Source organism: Vanellus vanellus (genome assembly GCF_965231255.1).
Source record: "Vanellus vanellus genome assembly, chromosome: 1".
In the NCBI taxonomy this organism is placed as follows: Eukaryota; Metazoa; Chordata; class Aves; order Charadriiformes; family Charadriidae; genus Vanellus; species Vanellus vanellus.
The window spans coordinates 17,121,777-17,140,088 of record NC_138905.1 but is presented as its reverse complement, the minus strand read 5'-3'; the positions used below and the strand labels follow the sequence as shown (position 1 = coordinate 17,140,088).

The 18,312-nt window shown below is 39.3% G+C and overlaps 1 protein-coding gene across 2 annotated transcripts in view; it reads right to left on the bottom strand.

The window, feature by feature from the left end:
• Positions 1–3,819: 3,819 nt before the first annotated feature.
• Positions 3,820–18,312, bottom strand: part of KIF21A (kinesin family member 21A) — a 93,582-nt gene continuing 79,089 nt past the window's right edge. For both annotated transcript variants that reach the window (XM_082479251.1, XM_082479252.1), the window contains 8 exons: positions 17,900–17,938; positions 15,750–15,886; positions 13,622–13,802; positions 13,131–13,295; positions 12,224–12,341; positions 9,539–9,709; positions 6,012–6,211; positions 3,820–5,067 (listed from right to left, as the gene is read on the bottom strand). In XM_082479251.1, coding sequence (XP_082335377.1) covers positions 4,974–5,067; positions 6,012–6,211; positions 9,539–9,709; positions 12,224–12,341; positions 13,131–13,295; positions 13,622–13,802; positions 15,750–15,886; positions 17,900–17,938 — 1,105 coding nt within the window. In that variant the 3' untranslated portion in view covers positions 3,820–4,973. The remainder of the gene's footprint in view (positions 5,068–6,011; positions 6,212–9,538; positions 9,710–12,223; positions 12,342–13,130; positions 13,296–13,621; positions 13,803–15,749; positions 15,887–17,899; positions 17,939–18,312) is intronic.

Genomic DNA, 18,312 nt, shown 5'->3' with positions numbered 1-18,312 from the left:
TGTTTTAAATGTTTTTTCATGTGGACTGTTGTGCGCTTGAAAGCTTAAAATGTGATTGCTGATGCAGGCTGAGCTTCTTCATATAAAGAACTTTACAAGCAGATGTGCACAAGCAATAATTATGTATACTGGGAAAAGTTACAGAATAAAACTGTAGATTCGCCAGAAAAAGCCATCATGCTGAGATGCCAGAGCTGATTTCCAAGTAGGGGATGGGAAACGCAGAAAAACAGGAGCTGAGTGCCATCTACATTTGTCTTTTTAGAAAACTCTCATCTTCCTTTCGATGCAGCAGTATCTGACACCCAGGTCTGAGGCTCCCAGGTTGTGAGGAGCATTATCCTCTCTGCCACAACAGCTCTATCACCTTCTAGAGGCAGGAATTAACAGGTGAGAAATCCTGTTAACCTTCAGCAGCTGCCAGACAGGCAGGCTTGGCTTCCACCTTCGGTTTTTGGGGCGGACAGCCGTGCCCCACAGGCTGGCTGCTTTCTGTCCAGCATTTACCTCCCCTGATCTTTCGCATGGGAAAGCCCTAAATTCTGATCCTCTTTTTCATCAAAAGCATAATAGGAATATGAACATCCCTCTGCTATCCCTAAATTATTTCTTCTTGGAGCAGAAATGAGAGAGAATTCATCAATGGTCTAATGAAACGCTGAAGACTGGGCTGGGTAGGGAAATCCCTGCCTTTCCCTACCAGGTCACTGCTGCAGGTGTGGGAAAGACAGACAGACTGCAAGTCCCATGGAAATAACTGCCTTGCCTTTGTGCCACTGGGCACTGAATACTACTGCTGCTTATTGAGGGAGGCGGAAGGATTCCAAAGGCTTCCTGCAGCCCTCTGGATCCTGAGGTCCTTAAACCTGTGCAACCGCAGAGGCTTAAAAAACTGCCGTATCAAGTGCCACCTCTGCAGTCAACGTGTGGCTTCTGTGTACAGCAGCTGTGTGCTGACGTGGCTTGTACATTTGAGTGAACACCTTGGCAGACAAAGCACAAAATAGAGTAAACTCATCACATTTCATTTAGTTTTTTGTTTTTTTTTTCTAATGGGAGTCAAATGCAGCATCAGTGCGTTCACTGCTGAAATCAGAGTATGACTGAATGTACTACAGCAGAATCTTAATTCAGCGTCATCTTACGTAGCATAGGTTCACAAGAGACTTTTATCAAATCATTTGTATAATACTTTCAAAATACTTCATAAGCAGGATATTGTGAATGAAAAAGCTAGTTCACAGGGGAAAAAAATTGCCCCAGTAGGAGCCAAGACATTTCCTCCCCCTCCATCAATGCGAAGATGAAATTTTCCAGCAAATTTGGAAAACAAGCACCTGCAGGTATGAGCAGCTGAACAAGGCTGCAACCCCACTGATTCCTTGTTTCTGGATTTACTTCCATTATAGTACAAATGGGATAGTAGCAAGTGGGAAGATGAAATTTTCCTTCCCTACTTCTTAAAAACCTTTTAATTTTAAAATCTCTGCATCATTCTCACTGCATTTATGGCCCCTGTCTGCAAACACACATAGAAGATGAAATGCAAACGAGCAGTTGAATATAGCAACAGCTATGGCTACTTGCTGCTTTGCCATGATAATTTCCATGGGAACAGAAACTAAAGCAAAGTAGTTTGAAAGATATACGTGAAAAATTATCCCCATTGATTTTTTTTTTAAACCTTGACTTCAATTTGTGAAATTAGATTAGAAAATGCTGTAATAAAGCAAAAGCAAGGAATTAAAGTATTACCGCACACCTTTTAATTTAATAGTATTAGTCTTTACATGTGGGGTTCATCCATACATTTCAAAAGGCGTTTGCTGCAGCTGTTCCCTCTTCCTTTATCTAGCAACATAAGATGATGTATTCTCCCCTTTATTAGATTCTGGACTGAATTAACCTCTGGTATACTGGGGTAAAAATCACAGCAAACAAACTAGCCAAGCAGAGAGTAACTTTCAGCAGCTGAATGGCTCCAGTGTGTCTATGCTGGTGCCCAAGAGCTGACTGGGATATATTTCTAAACAAGCCAGCTCTGTTGTCTTCCCCACAGAGTCACCTCAGGTGGAGTTAAAGCCATGCCTGTTCTCTCCTTTTCCATGTAAAAAGATCTCCTCCCCTAATAGCTCTTCTGTTGTTATCACATTTAGATCTTGCTTTCAAGCCTATGACAAAATACAAATACCACACATTTACCTGCCAGCACGACAGCCCAGAAACACAGGCTCCTCATCCTCTCCATGGCCCAACACCAACTGCTGCGGGCAGCGGGGAGCCTTTTATACAAGGCAGGGGCATGATAAGCATTTGTTCCGAAATGTAATAAGAAACATTGCAAATATTTTCTCAGCATTCATATCTTACATGAGATTAATTGTAACACATGACCTTGCCCATATTTAAGAATGTATCTAAGCAGATAAGATGGGATGTGGAATTCTAACTTTGAGAGAGAACATGATTTTCCCAGGACAACTTAGAATTCTTACAAAAATTCATTCAGGGACCACCTTTTTTTTTTTTTTTTTTTTAAAGAAACATCTTTAGACAGTCAGAAACCAGTACTTACATTTTTCCAATTTCATATTACTTTTTGTTACATATGTAGTTTTATAGTACACATGAAAAGTTTGGAGAAAAACAAACAGTTGAAGAATTCTCCATTAAAACAAGACACGGTTACTGTGAGTTTTACAAAATGACAATTTTCTTAGTCACTTGATGGCAAGAACTTTCAGAGTAAAGCTGTGTTCTATGGTAAGATCTGGTTTGGATGGAATGTCTTCCTGGATGGGAAAAAAAAAAAAAAAAAAAAAAAAATCTTTCTATACACACATTATTTAAGTTATATTGGTGCCTATCAGGAGATACCTTCATAAAACAAAATGTCTGTGCCGTCAAGCATCGCCAGAGAGAAGCATCTGCAATTGAGCCTGCTGCCACGACAGCCCCTCACCATATGGTCTGTCAAAGCAGAGCAGCCTGACAGCAGGTCATCATTTCCTGGGTTTGTAAGGACTTTTGTCCTGCAGTTGCTGAAGGAAATATTCATATGAACCTTACACAAACTCACACTAAAAAACCACAACTCCCCAGAGTTCCCAGGTGACAGCTGTGACTGTTCTGCTCCAAAACCAGGGGTCACCAAGCTGTCGGCGTCATTTGTGGAGCCTGGCACACAAAGCTTCGCACACAAGTCTCGCACGTAAATCCACCCTCCACTGGGAGTTTTGCTCAAAGTTGTGATATGGTCCCAAATCTTACGCGTGTACACCCCTTGAGCAGTCAAAAAGCATGAGAGATAAACACTAATTGGTATTGCTGCTGTTTATTTTAACTAATCTATACATTGTTTCTTCATAATATGTATCATTCCTCCTTTCTGCCAAAACTTGGAATAAATCCATAACCTCAAATCACGAGCAGTATGCGTTTTCATCTCCTTTCAAGCTGAGCTGAGAAGGAGTAATTCCTTTAAGATCAGTGAGAGGCATCAGAACTTTTCTTTGTTTGACAGACCATATGTAATAAGGTAAGAACTGTCATCTCTTAGGAACAGGAGCCATCTGCTTCATTTTAAGTCTGTACCATACTTAGTATGAGGGAATCCTACCAGGGTTCCCAAGTACTATCAAAACACAAATAATGGCCAACGAGAACAGACGTGGGATACCAGAACAAGCTATAGGCTGTAGTTCTCAGCAAGCTATTCTACTGCATTGTGTAAAATTGTGCATTTTATATTTGGGCCCCTGCAAGGGACATGAATTTTTTATAAGGAAGTATGATGAAAAAGGCAAAGAGAAGTTCACATTCACATCTTTATTTAAGTGTTACCTACATAAGCTATAATTTACAGACTGATATTTTCTGGAAAACAAACAAACAAACCAAAAAAACCTCAATATCCAAACACTGTATCTGAATCTACATAAATTTTTAAAATTTGCAGAATTTACAAATTAATATTCAGAGCAGTTGGGTAAATTATACATCCTCCCTCAATATCCACACTCTAAGAGCTTTAAAAGTCATACAGGCACAAGATAAGATATTTTCTTTGTACAACCATCTATTTACATAGCTTTTTCCAATACATGTGGTTCAGTTCTCAAAGTAACTGCCAAGGTTTGCAAAACAGTGTATTTAAAATACATTTAGCAGCATATAAAATTAGGTAAAAAGGAAAGACATTTTGCTTTAAAAAAGAAAATGTGAGATGATAGAAACAAATCCATAAGAAAAATAGATTAAGATATATTTCTGTCGTGACATCTGTCATTACAGAATATAGGCAAAACACTAATAAAACATACCAATTTATGAGCATTTGAGTTCTAGTCCTGAGCACAGAGTATACATAGCTGCACAACTTTGGTCAACAAGGATTATATGCTAACATAAACACAAATCATGGCATTCGCTGTTAGCGGAATACAGCCATGTCAGATAGATGTGTCATTAACAGCTTCCCCCCGTCTTTTATTCACTTCACTTTCCTAACACCACAGCGTAAGTGACCTTTAGAATCTTGAAACTGCTTGTCGTAATCAAAGGCTTATTACTGGGACGACATCATTCCCCTGCTACTGTAAAATACAAAACAGCAGATCATACTTATGAGTGAAATACAGCAGAGCACTTTTGTTATATATTCCAGGTTATAACTTTGAGATGGTCATTAGAGAAGACTGATTTCCAGTTAATTTAAACTGCAAGTGTTACATATGCACACAAATTAAGCCATAATACATAGACATATTTATGTGACCATTGAGACACAAGCATGTTACCAAGAGGTTATTTTTTTTCTTAAATACAGTACGTATTTTAAGGACAGCAGGTCTAGTAGAAGAGTTCACTCTTATTTGTCAGTTCATTCCAGTCATCAGTGTTAGCCTAATAAGCATGCAAACTGCATAGAGTGCACCTCAAATTCATCAATATATTCATTTATCCCCATCATTTCAATTACTGGCAAGATCTTCACTTGCATCTCCTGTATCTGAGATCTGTCCATCTATTACATTTCGAGCTTTCCAGATCCTCACAGTCCGGTCACTGAAAAACATAAAGCAGTATTAGAGCTGGGTAACTGGGGAGGGAGAGAAACTGGGGAGAGCTTTCTTAAAAGCTTGGGTGTCTTATTCAGAAAGGCATTGTTAGCAAAATAAGATTTCCTAATGGATTTGCAAGGGTCATTCCACCTCTAGGAGACTTTGTAATCTAAGATGTACATTTAAGATCCTCTAACCTTATCACAGCACTGGCTACTAGCTTTAACCATCTAGGCAAGTATAAAGATCATGTCTAAGGAAAGTAAAATCCTACTCTGCTATTACTTAATTTTTTAAAATACAGCTAATGGTAATAGGCTTAAGCAGACTGGCATCAGAGAAGAGCTTCCACCATGTAACTATTTGCAATTCAGCAGACCATGCACAAACAGCCAGTCTACTACACAATTAGAGATACAAATTAAATAGGACAAGACTACTTCCTCTCATTAAAAAAAAAAAAAAGCGTGAAAAGTTTAACAGGTTAAATCAAAACAGGACCTGAAACATGCTCTGTTTGCACAAGGGGTGTCAGGCTATAAGTAAAAAAAGCACAGAACCATGAGTCAATATGAAGTCTAAATTCTCCCTGCCACCCTGTAGATCAGTGGTCTCCAAACTCTTTTGATCATGCACCCCATCACTAAATTTTTGAGCCCCCCCCATATATATTTATTCATTTATAAATTATATACATGTACTACTGAAGTTCTAATATTTTCTTCCTGTGGCCCAATGGATCACGTTGTGCCCCCCCTGGTATGCATGGACCCCTTTTGGGGTTCACTGCAGTGGATTATTAGCATTTAGGGCAATTATTAGCATTTAGGTCTTCCCATGCTTGCTATGAAGTGAGTTACACAACCGAAGATCTCCTAAATACGATTGCATGGAAAGAATTCTAGCGGGAGCTAGACCAAAAAGAAAGAGTCACGAAGAAAAACTCACTCTGCTGCTGTGAAAATATGGCTGGAGTTGGTGCAGATTGCATTTATAGGGCTGTCATGTCCCTTCATCTCCCCAATGGGCGCAAAGGTATCCACATTCCAGAGCTTGAGGGTGCCTCCTCTGCAGCCACTGAGCAGAACCGGAGTACCAGGTACCGGGCCAAGAGCACACACCCAGTCTTTATGAGCATTAGGAACTTGCTGAAAAAGAGAAGGTAGGCAAGTCTCACAAGGCTGCAAAAACTTTAAGAGGAACGTGCACAGAAGTGGAAAAATCCCAAGTTCTAAGCCTGACTTCTGTCCTGCAGCAGATTTGCTATATGACACTGGGTATATCCCAGCCCTATGGCTTCTCCTCCTTTAGGGCAAGGAGGGTGCTATCTTCCATGAGGAAAACAAAAAGAAAATTCAATATGCACAACTGACCTGACTTGAAATAGAAATTAATTTAGGCTAATGTTAAATCTGCATATGTTCAAATGCATATTTGAATGCATATTTCAACATATGGTCTCCATATATGTTTGAAGTCCGTCTGTAAAGTTGTAAAACACAAAAAGAAAATCCAAAATACTGCTCAAAAAATACACCAGGGAGACAGAAACTGTTTCTATATTTGCCTTCCTCATTTCTTTTCCCATTACATTTTATAAATTGTTTTTGTGATGAAGCACTTAATGAAAATACATTAATTCTTTATTGAGGAAGGACACTAGCACTTTACTGCTAATTCAGAAAGCAAAATGCCGCACAGAGCAAGTGAGAACAACATCCATTTGATACCTACACTAGGGAAATAATAGCCCAAGTTTACTGTCTTATCAGGGGACAAAGAGTGGCTCTTCTCCAGTTCAGTTTGGTAGGAACTGCTTTGGTTTGCTGCCTTTCTCATATTATGGAGGACATTCAGCTTTCTAGGATTATCTTGGACTTTATATATTGTATCTATAGATATATTTATATATTATACCTATAACATACACTGCTATCGCAACACTGGTGTTCTGGTCCTGCAGCACTTAATGAAACTAGGGGAGAGTAGGGGGAGTGTGCGTGTGTTGTTCTTACAAGTCTGAATTTTGTCACAGAAGCATTTTGTGGCTTGTATAGCACCAAGTGAAGTAGATGTCTGAATTCTTTTGAATAGCATGTTTGTTAAGTGTTTTTCATCAACTTTAGAGGAACAATCTTGTTCAACACAGGTGTGCCAAATCAGGACCTCTGTGAAGTGTTATACTTTAAAGCAGCCCAGCCCTGTTTTCTGGGTGGGTTTTCTGCCTCCCCCCCAAAAAACAATCAAGAGTACACACCAAAAGAAAGTTGCAACAATATAAATTCTGACTGGATATGGGGAGGTCGAGGGGGGGTGGAATTCACAGAAGAGTAGCTTAAAGGCTTGCAATGGGCCACCCAGAGCACCTGTGCAATGTGTGACCTTGGAGATTTTGAAAACTCAGCTGGGCAAGGCCGTGAGTAACCAAACCTGACTACAAAGTTGGCCTTGCTTGGATCAGCAGGCAAACTTTGCACTGTGTGACTGCCAGTGGCCCGTTTACCCTGCATGAAACCATGATTACCAAAAGTAAAAGCATTTTTCTTCGATCCCTAAAAAGGCAGTGAATAAAAATTTATGTTGTTTTGCCAAATGCTTTAGTGTCAACTCCTTGAAAAATGCACATTTAATAGAAAAAGAAAAAAAAAAAAAAAAAAAAAAAGGATGCAACATATGCAACATCATTTTTAACCCCATGCAGCACTACAGGCTTGGGGAAGAGTGGCTGCAAAGCTGCCTGGCAGAAAAGGACCTGGGGGTGTTGGTCAGCAGCCAGCTGAATATGAGCCAGCAGTGTGCCTAGGCAGCCAGGAAGGCCAACAGCATCCTGGCCTGTATCAGGAATAGTGTGGCCAGCAGGACTAGCGAAGTGATTGTTCTCCTCTAGTCGGCACTGGTGAGGCCCCATCTCAAGTACTGTGTTCAGTTTTGGGCCCCTCACTCCAAGACAGACATTGAGGTGCTGGGGCGTGTTCAGAGAAGGGCAACAAAGCTGGTGAGGGGTCTGGAGAACAAGTCATATGAGGAGCACCTGAAGGAACTGGGATTGTTTAGCCTGGAGAAGAGGAGGCTGAAGGGAGACCTTATCACTCTCTACAACTAAATGAAAGGAGGTTGTAGCCAGGTGGGGGTCTGTCTCTTCTCCCAAATAACAAGTGATAGGACAAGAGGAAATGGCCTCAAGTTATGCCAGGGGAGGTTTAGGATAGATATTAGGAAAAAGTTCTTCACCGAAAGGGTTCTCAGGCATTGGAACAGGCTGCCCAGGGAAGTGGTGGAGTCGCCATCTCTGGAGGCATTTAAAAGACAGGGAGATGTGGTGCTTAGGGACATGGTTTAGCAGTGGTTTTGGCATTGTTTGGCTGATGGTCGAACTAGATCTTAAAGGTCCCTTCCAACCTCAACAATTCTATGATTTTATGCTTAAGTTCTACTTTGAAAAGCAACAAACAAAGAGGGGAAGATGAAGTACAGAAATAACAAAATGCACATACCCCAAAAGGAAAATAAGAAAAGGAATACAACTAGTCTACTGTTCCATACTACTTCACCCCTTGCCCCTGTATTCTTTCTGTTGTTAAATTAATTGCAACAGTAAAAATGCACATTATAATATTTTAATGAGCCTACAATGCAACAGTGAAGATGCTTCTTACAACTTTAATGAGGTCATCCTCCATTTCTCACGCAGTCTCAAATTAAATAATTGTATCTCTACTTCAACAACCTCTCATAAGACTTAAGAGAACAGACTGGCTTATAGCAAGTAGCCAAAAATCAAAGCTGTCCATGTCAGACAAACTACAATGAACTTCAAATTTTCCCTGGATTTAAGGCCCTTTTTTGCCCACCTCCCCTTTTTTTAAACAATAATATCTTACAGCAAATATGTTCTAACAGCAAACAGATTATTATGTGTGTGTTGTATACACTAGCTACATATGCATTGTATAACAAGATGAATGGAGATCTAAGGAGTAAGCTTTTTAGCAAAAAGGCTGGGTGGAGCGAAGTAGGTTGTCAACCCTCTTCAGAAGAACATATTCTGTAGCCTGATCTAAAGCATTGTTTGCCATTAATGGGTTCCCAGTCCAAAATTTACCAACTTGTCAATGACAAGAATGATTTCCAATCATAGAGGAGGTAGGCACTGCCTTCATTCTGAAGCAAAAAAAAAAAAACCAAAACCAAATACCAAACCCCCAAACTCCACAGACTCAGAGCTAAAATAGAGGGCTAACCACATCATCAGAATTCCCTGATGCTACATACATTGAAAAGAAAAGCAACTGCGCTCCTAGTGTAAGAGATCAAGTACATTATCGATTTCTTTCTTAATCAGTGCTGTGTGCCTTCCCTATTAAAAACCTCAGTATCTAAGTGAATAGTCATTGCATGATCCTGAACATTTACACAGCCTGAAAACAGTTCTACAGCATGACTGTCACATTAGCTGCATGATTTTTTTCCATTACCTGAAGAAGGTCTTTTTGAGCCAAATCCCATTTCTTAATTCCATTATCTCTGGATCCACTAAAAAGGTTGTCTCCCATAATAGCAAGTGCTTCAATGCCATCATAATGAGGAGGTTCAAAATTGTGTGTAGGACTTACACTTCCAAGAGCCCCTTCAGTCACATCGAACATCTAAAATTAATAAATAAATGATCAAAGACGTTAAGCAAAATTATCTGCCATCTAACCATCTTGGAAGACATTGCTGTGAAAAACTTCACAGGGAAAACGTAGAAAGTCTTATTACAGGCCACTGTATCATGACATGTATTTGACAGAATTTATCTACCAGAACAACTCCTTTCTCCTCTTCTACCTCTTGCCTGAAGCAGGAATGCTTCACTGACTTCAGAGAAGACTGCTCTGGGAAGAAGTGCTACTACTTGGTTATGAAATACACAGTACCTTCACAAGGAAAAGCCGATATATGTACTGTGGGGCCAGAGAAACAGAGCTTGTGAGTATGGGAAACATCTCACACTGGGAGAATTGTACAGGCAGCTGCAGGAAGACACATCAATTTATTTTTCTGTTGGCAAGGGTTATATATCATTACATGCTGATGGTTTCCATGGACTAGACACACGTCTCTCCTTGCCTGTGCTCCAAGAATGGGGGCTTAAAACAGATTCTTCAAGTGAGGTCGTTTTAGCAATTTAAGGCATAATCCACCCCATCAGCTCTTTGTCCCTAGACAAGCAGCGTAAGTAACCCGGTTTCATTATGCATTGTAGCAAGCCAGAACTCACCCAGTTAGACTGAGCTGAGGAGGAACAGATGAGACATAACTTTTTGAACCACTACCTCTGTTTCACAAGCAAATGTCAGACTTCATCCCCTATTATTTGCTCTTCATTGACCTTTTAAAATGAATAAGCTTGGCAGTAAAAAAGGGACGGCTTGGTAGCGTAAAAGCATACCTGAAGTGAGTTAAAGGTATTTTAAGTTACAGCATTCAATTAGCACGCATCGGTTCCAATTGTAACAAAAGAGGTCAATGATACACCAGAAAAATTAGGGACTTAGACAGCAGTGACTAATATTCCTGGCTTAGTTGACAAAAGTTTCCTGCAGCAGGGGAAAGCCATATCTGTGACCAGACCTACTACCCCTAGTGGGCCTACCCACATGGAGAGGCACTGAGAAATCCCGAGCTGCTGCACTCACCATGCACATACAGATCATTTGTACTATCCAAGGTGGCTTGACAATTTATGCATGCCCTCACCTTGAAGAACAGCCACTACTCGGCAGCATACACTCATGGCCAAATATCCCTGGATATTCTAGCAGTGTATGTCAAGAAGCAGGCAGCTTCGTAAGGATTTATGTAGCCTGCCCACAGCAAGGGAGCACACAAGAATGGCAGAAAAAACTTCTGACTGTTGACAGATCTGTTTTCCAAAAGCCCTTTCATCTCCTTGCTTGTGACATGAGTTGGTAGCATGATAAACTTGCATTACATGATCACATCCTGTTGTCCCTACTGAAGTCCTACACTCATTACTGTGCTAGGATGGTAGCCCTTAACTAACCCAACATTCTGAACTGTGCAGAGAAGTAAATATTCCAGTGCCTCATCTCTGTTGCCCTACTGCCTAAGAATCTTCTGGTCTCTAACCACATGGACTGCTTATAGGATTCAAATCCGTGGACCCATCAAGCTACGCACCCACCTCTCAGGCAGTCTTCCAAGACTGGCCCAGTGCACAGCCAAGCATCCAAGAATTGCAGGATAATGTCAAAAAGCGAAAGCCCAGCTCAGTGAGAAAGCTCACTTGGTTTCTGGTTCCTGCTCCACTCCCAGATGTGTTTATACACTTTTTCAAGTGTGCAAGAAGTATAAAGACCAGAGCGAAGGGCATCCCGTCACAAAAAGCTAGAGTATCTTGCACATTCTCTTTTTGGCCTCATGAATCACATGTTCTTTGCAGTGTGAGGGTCAGCTTTATGGGGAAGATTATGTATAGTTTCCATAGTCTGGTGGTTTGGGCATACTCCTGAGAAACAGGAGCTTGTGAGTTCAAATACCACCCGGCTGAGGTGCGAAAACAGATAAAGGGAAAGAAAAACACAGACACACCCATCCCCCCAAAAAATAGACTCCCTATCCTTGAGTGAATTAATCACAATGCAGAGCAACCTGTGTGCTAATGAATACACCAAACAGACTGGGCACGTTGGCTGAGATATGCTGATTTCTCTTCTTCCCCCCTCCAGAACTCCAGCAATACTTGAGCAAGAGCCTGGGCTAGACCCCACTCTTTTCTGTGGGAACACACAAAGTGTCTCTGCTGAGGAAATGAAGTCTGTACTCCAAAACAGAGGCACTGACTTAAGATACTTTCAAGAGCTAAATGTTACTTAAGAGTAGGTGTTATGAATATTTCTCCAAGACTTCACACACCTGATGTCCACCTTACTGGGAAGGGAATTGGAAACTGGGAAAAATTTTAACTATAGACAATCATCCAAATGAAAATAGCATTGAAGTTTATTAAGACTGAACATGATTCATAATCCATAACTGATGAAAGAATTTCCATTTTGGCTATCAGATATGGAGATGTGAGTTACTTCTGCTGAAGCCTGCATCCCATGCTGATGTGAAGAGTTAAAATAAATAAGCAGATACTAACGGTTTACCTTTATATAATGATCCTTGGAACCAGTGACAATAAGATCTTGTCCATTAGAAATTCTGTCTACAGTAAGGCACATAACAGGACCCTGGTGACCAGTTAGCTTTCCTGTAGACTGAAATCTTTAAGAATAAGAGAAGAAATGAGGATTTTTTATTTTTTCATATATCCTATACAGTCTACAGCGCAGTTTCTGCCAGAATGGACCTTTTTATTTTCCCCATGTCTTCACTATTCATCCCATGGTTACATATACTCCATTGCTCATACATACCCATGTTTAAATGTTAAATCTATGTTAAATGTAAACAAAAGCTTCTATTTATGCAAAATAAGAATTAAAAAAAATTTAAAAGTAAAGACAAATCAGACCCCTTAAAGTATACTCTATTTTGAACACACTCTTTGGGTGCAGGTTCTATTTGGAAAAGTGCTATTATAGTGTGGCTATCATACCCCATATTATATCACATTACATCAGTTGGCTTTCATCATCTCATCAACAATTACTAGTCAGTTTCCCAGAGAGGTGGCAGATGCCCCATCCCTGGCCACATTCAAGGTCAGGCTGGATGGGGCTCTGAGCAACCGATCTAGTTGAAGATGTCCCTGCTTATTGCAGGGACATTGGACTAGATGACCTTTAAAGGTTCTTCCCAACACAAACTATTCAATGATTCTACGATTTTTCCAGTCATTTTTACTGAAATGTTTTACTGTAACCTTAACACATGAGGAGATTGTGAGCTCCTCCATTATCTCAGTAACCACCACAGCATGGATTAGTTGATCCATATCTTTACCATATTTTGCCTAGGTTATGGACATTACCATAAACAGGAAACACTTTGTTAACTTCGTATGCACATGTAACCACCTAAAGAACATTCTCTTCTGCTGGTATTCAGTACCTTTTCAGATCCCACATCCTCACTGAGTTTCCAGCAGCCGCATAGAGGAATGTGCCAGTTGGATTTAGTGCAATCTGATTGATCTGGTTCTCTCCAGCTGGGATAGTGACTGTTCTGTTAGTACTTCCTGAACACACATCGCCAGGCATTGCCTGGCCTGAAGACCTTAGTACAGAGAGGAAGGAGGAAAAAAAAAAAAAAAAACAACACACAGGAAAGCAGACTCCCTTATTATGCATTCATAATAAGCGAATTATGAATATTGAACATTTGATAAAACACTATAGGCATGAAGGCAAATTGGTTTGTGTTTCCATATATTACCAATGCCCTACGGTGACTTAGCCTGAACACAGAGAAAGCCTCCAGCCCCAAAGAGTGTACTTAAATTACACTGTGCTGAACTATTGAATTAAATCTAATATTTATTTATTTTTATTTAAAGGTAAGATTCATTTAGACTCTTCACATTCAAGGTTTAGTATACTTACGTCAAAGTCCGAATACACTTAGCAGAATCTCTGATGTCCCACACCTTGATATAGGAGGTTGAGACTGTGAAGACCAGGCTAGTGTAGTTGCAATACTTTATAGAAACAACATTATTTGGATGACCACCCAGAGACATAATCTCTTGTCCAGTTACCAGATTCCAGACTTTACAGGTACGATCTAAAGAAAGACAAGCAAAAAGAGAAAAAAAAAATTAAACAAACAAAACCCACTAAAGAAACACCACAGAAAACATGTTTTTCCAAAACTCAATTTATTTTTAAAAGTCCATACATTCATTCACACTCATATATAACCCTCTGTTTTGGTAGGCATTTTTAAAGACCTATTTAATTATTCTGTTTTTGTAGTGTACGCATGGGCATCATCTACCATCACCAAAACTAAGCAAGGTTAATCATTAAATATTGTGTAGAAGATATGCATATTAGGTCCCAAAGCATTTTAAAATGATAAAATCCCATGTCAAGCCCAAACTGTCAAACAGTTTGAAGGCTGTAAAGTCTGAATGATGACAGATCAAGAGAACGGCTCAATTTTTAATTCAAGGATTCTTCATCAAGCACAGTTCAGGAGGGGCTTTGAGCCTCAGCATGACAGGGGACTGACAGCCGCAACAAAGTTATGAAGACGAGAAGCGATCCAAACCATTTCTTGCTTTAGCAGCCTCTGAAAATCACAGTTTAAGTGCTTTAGTTACAGTTTTCATTCAGTAGCAAAAGAATTTAAATACTGCAACCTTTTGTGTACTAAAGGCCCAGATGCCTACAAGTTCAAGACTTTTGCAACACAAATGGAGTCCACACAGGAAAGTCTCCTTGTTGCACCATGTCTGTATCATTCCTTATATTTTAGAAGTACATTTTTACTGGAATAAGTACTGAGAGAATGATGAGAAAATTTCATGTGTAGGCAGTGTTTATAAGAGTATGAAGAAAGTAAGTATACCAGGAACTTGTCAGCCACTTTAAAAATCCCAGTCCAATATCCACAAGGCACCGGAAAGCTTATTGGCAATTCCTGAATTGGCACTGTCTGCTAGTGTTATGGCTATTAGTGCCCTCAGGCTTTCTGTTTCAGCAACAATTTCCAAAAGGTTTAACTTTAATTAAACTGCTGTCTACACTCTTGTACTCTTGAGTACAAGTACACTTTGTAAAGTTTTCCTCTCCAAAAATATAGACAACAAAAATTCTTCCATAAATATGGGAAGCTAGCATATGACAAGAAAGTGCAAATATTTACAACATCTACAAGCACCCCTATGTTAAAAACAAGCAAAACGTTTAAACCACAAATCTGTAAAAAAAAAAATTGAAACTATTTTTTTTCCTCCACATAGCCACTAAATTTAAAACCTCAATACAAATTAACCAAGCAGCATTTACAGAAGCTAAAAATACATCCTTTTTGCACTTGTATCCTTTTTGCACAAATGCTGAAATGTTGGCTTAAAACTTATTAGGCCAAAAGTTCATCAATTCACTGTAAGAATGTGTCCTGATATGTTTAACAGCCAGGTAGTAGAATAACCACATAAAGCATACCTTTCTTCAAAAGCAGTATTTCTACCAACTTGAAAAGTTCATAGAGTGGCTGTGCCATCCAGTAGGGAACTGAGTGATTACGAGATCTAGCCCCTCTCACAACAGCCATACAACTCTTACAGCCACAAGGGCCAGGACGAGGTGCACAGAGGCGGCAGAAAATAACCCTAGCTCTGCTCAAATAATTAACTATGGCAGAAGAATCTATTCAAAGTCTGTAGGTAGCACAGCCAAAGATTTGCCCTACCCTGAGGCTATTACTTTGCATTGCACATCATGTGTGCGTTTCCATAATTGGTTCCATCATATCACTCAACAAATGTTAATGTTATTCTTGAGAGTTACTTTTTCCACTACAAATAAACAGCCAAATACTACCCATTGGAATTATAAACCTGTAGATAATTACTGTAAATCCTTCTTCAGCTTATGTTGCAAAATGGATCCTCACACTTTTCCAATGCGTTTACAGCAGTAAGCGCAAACTGAGAATTTCACAATACCCCAAGTTGTCAAAGCAGCCTCTGTAGGCAGCAAGGATGCATGGAGCTTGCCAAACCTTTAGATCCAGTAAAGAGAAGATCATCAGTCGCGTCAACACAAAGCACAGCCTTGGTATGTCCTTCAGCTGTATACATACACTGAAGCGGGGACGATCTGATGCATTTTGAAGCAGGGTATGGGTTAATTATCCCCCTAAAGAAAAAAAGAGAATATGAGTTGGGCATAGTAATAGACACAAATTAAAATAATTTACTTAAATATAGGGGGGAAAAAAAAAAAAAAATCTCATTTTCCTACACGGGCAGAACAGCTGAATGCCTTTCATAAACTAGTAAGGATTTTTACTGTTTAGCTTCAACAAGTGTCAACTCTATACTATCAGTTAAAGGAAATCACATACAAAAAAAAAAAAAAAAAGGAAAAACACAAGATGCTGAGTATTGGGTATATGGGAAAGTCTGCATAATGCTGAAAGAACCAGGATGCTTAAAGCTCCTGGATTCGTAGGACCAACCTTAAGGCTGCAAACTGCATAAAAGTCTAGTTAGTCTCAATTGCATCTCTGAAAAATGGAGCAAGTGTAGTGTACACTACCATTTCCAAACTTAACAGGCGTTTCATATCAACTGCCTTCTATGGACAGGCTTGGAGAACTGCTTCTAACTTGCATGCCTAAGTGTGGTTCCTACTGCACCCTGTACCCAACGCCACACTTGTACTAAGACTAAAAGGGAGTATGGTTGGAGTACAGATGCCCCAGAGGAATCTTCCTGGGGATTTGTATCTAGTTCTGTGGTGATGCCAAAAGACTCATTCAGCCTGAAAGGAAGAAAGAAAACAAAAAACAAACAAACAACAAAATCACAGTTCATCAAAAGTTATTAGCAGTTTAAAATCCCATGCATACAACCTCACGCACACGGACCCTGCTGATTTCTGTGAAGTGTAGAAAAGCCTCAAGGTAACGCACACAAACATGGAACATAATGCTGTGACCTAACCAGCTTGCAGTTAAGACTCACTGTTGTGTTCTTATGGGGATTATACACATAACTGTGAGAAAAAGGAACTAAGCCATAGCTCTATCTCTCAAAAAAATTCTGTCAGATGTTTTAGGAAAATGTAAAAATTCCATAATATTGCCCAGAAGCTTGCCACACAGAGGAAAAAGTCCTTTCTGATACAATCTAACTTTGTGACAATTAGCTGGTTTATCTAGTACAGTCTTAGAAAGTATTTTATACATTTTTACTGCTCAGAACATCTTCGTTCATATAATTCATTACTCCTCCACAATCCTTTTACAGATTTTACTAATATTAACATTGCCTTAAACTGTTTGACATTAAATTTCTCATTTTGGAAAGGCATTCACCTTTCAATCTGCACCTTTTTATGTTTCAAAGAATATAGGAACAATTTACTTTATTATTATTATTATTATTAATTTAGGTCTTTATGCTTTTGTTTCCTAACATCACGCAAACCTAATACAGTTTTCTCTGTAGTATTCCCCAGTGGATCCTGCTGTCTCTAGACTGAGTTATTCCTACTGCAGTTCTCACCCACTCATTCCCTTGAAAAGCCATGTAAAATACATGTCCTGGATCTGTTTATCTACCAAATCTACAGACAAAAAAATGCTACAACTGCTACAATGACCAGACAAAGTCAATATCACATTATTATTAGACCTTTGACTGCCCTTCTCTTGATAAATTAATTTTCACCGAGTACCAAATCCAACAGGAGCAGGGACATTTCCTCCATCTCTTAAGCCACTGTGCATTCTGTCAGAAAGATGTAGCGAAAAACCTACTAATTTTTATTTACACTGGGATTTAAGTTTTACTGACCAAAGCATACAACTGAAAAAAAAAATGACAGAAGCATATAAAACCTAAGAAAATGTCTGCTTTTTTTTTTTTAAAGAAAACAAAGAGAAAGAATACATCTAAGAAAAGGCTTATATCATACTTCATTTAAAAAGAAAAAACCTGACATGCTCAACAATAAGAACACCCTAAAAAAGGAAAAGGGAGACATGCTTGACCAAAATTTCAGATTTTAAAACTTCTGGCAAAAATAAAAGATATACAGTGCACAAGTATCAGGAAAACGCATGCAGCAAAATGAAATTTCCTAAGAACTGGAATAACTTCAGTGAGAGAGGCCAAGAAAACAGAAAAGAGAAAGAGAGAGTACCTGTGTACCTCCGACAGAGAGGAATCACTTTCATCAGACCTACAATCAACAGTGGTGGAATTGTGAGGAGAAAGAATATAGGTATCAGCAAAGTAAAGCCCCCACATGAGAAGAACAAACAGCAGCAAGTCCAATTCAGAAAAGCAATGCAAATCCACATACAGTATGCAGCATTGCTCAGGGTATCCTTTAAACTTGCAATAATGGGGGGAAGAATAATAATAAACCTTAAATAACACTCTCAGCAGCAAGTTATATGGTAGACTGTCTCAACCCAAGAAGCTGAGTAATACAAACTGATCCATTTCTTATTTCCCCAGCTTTTTTCTTTTTTACAGAAGTGAAGGCAATGAAGTAAAAAAAGATGGGTACGTAATTTAACCTCCAGAACATAGTGCTTTTGAAAATATCAA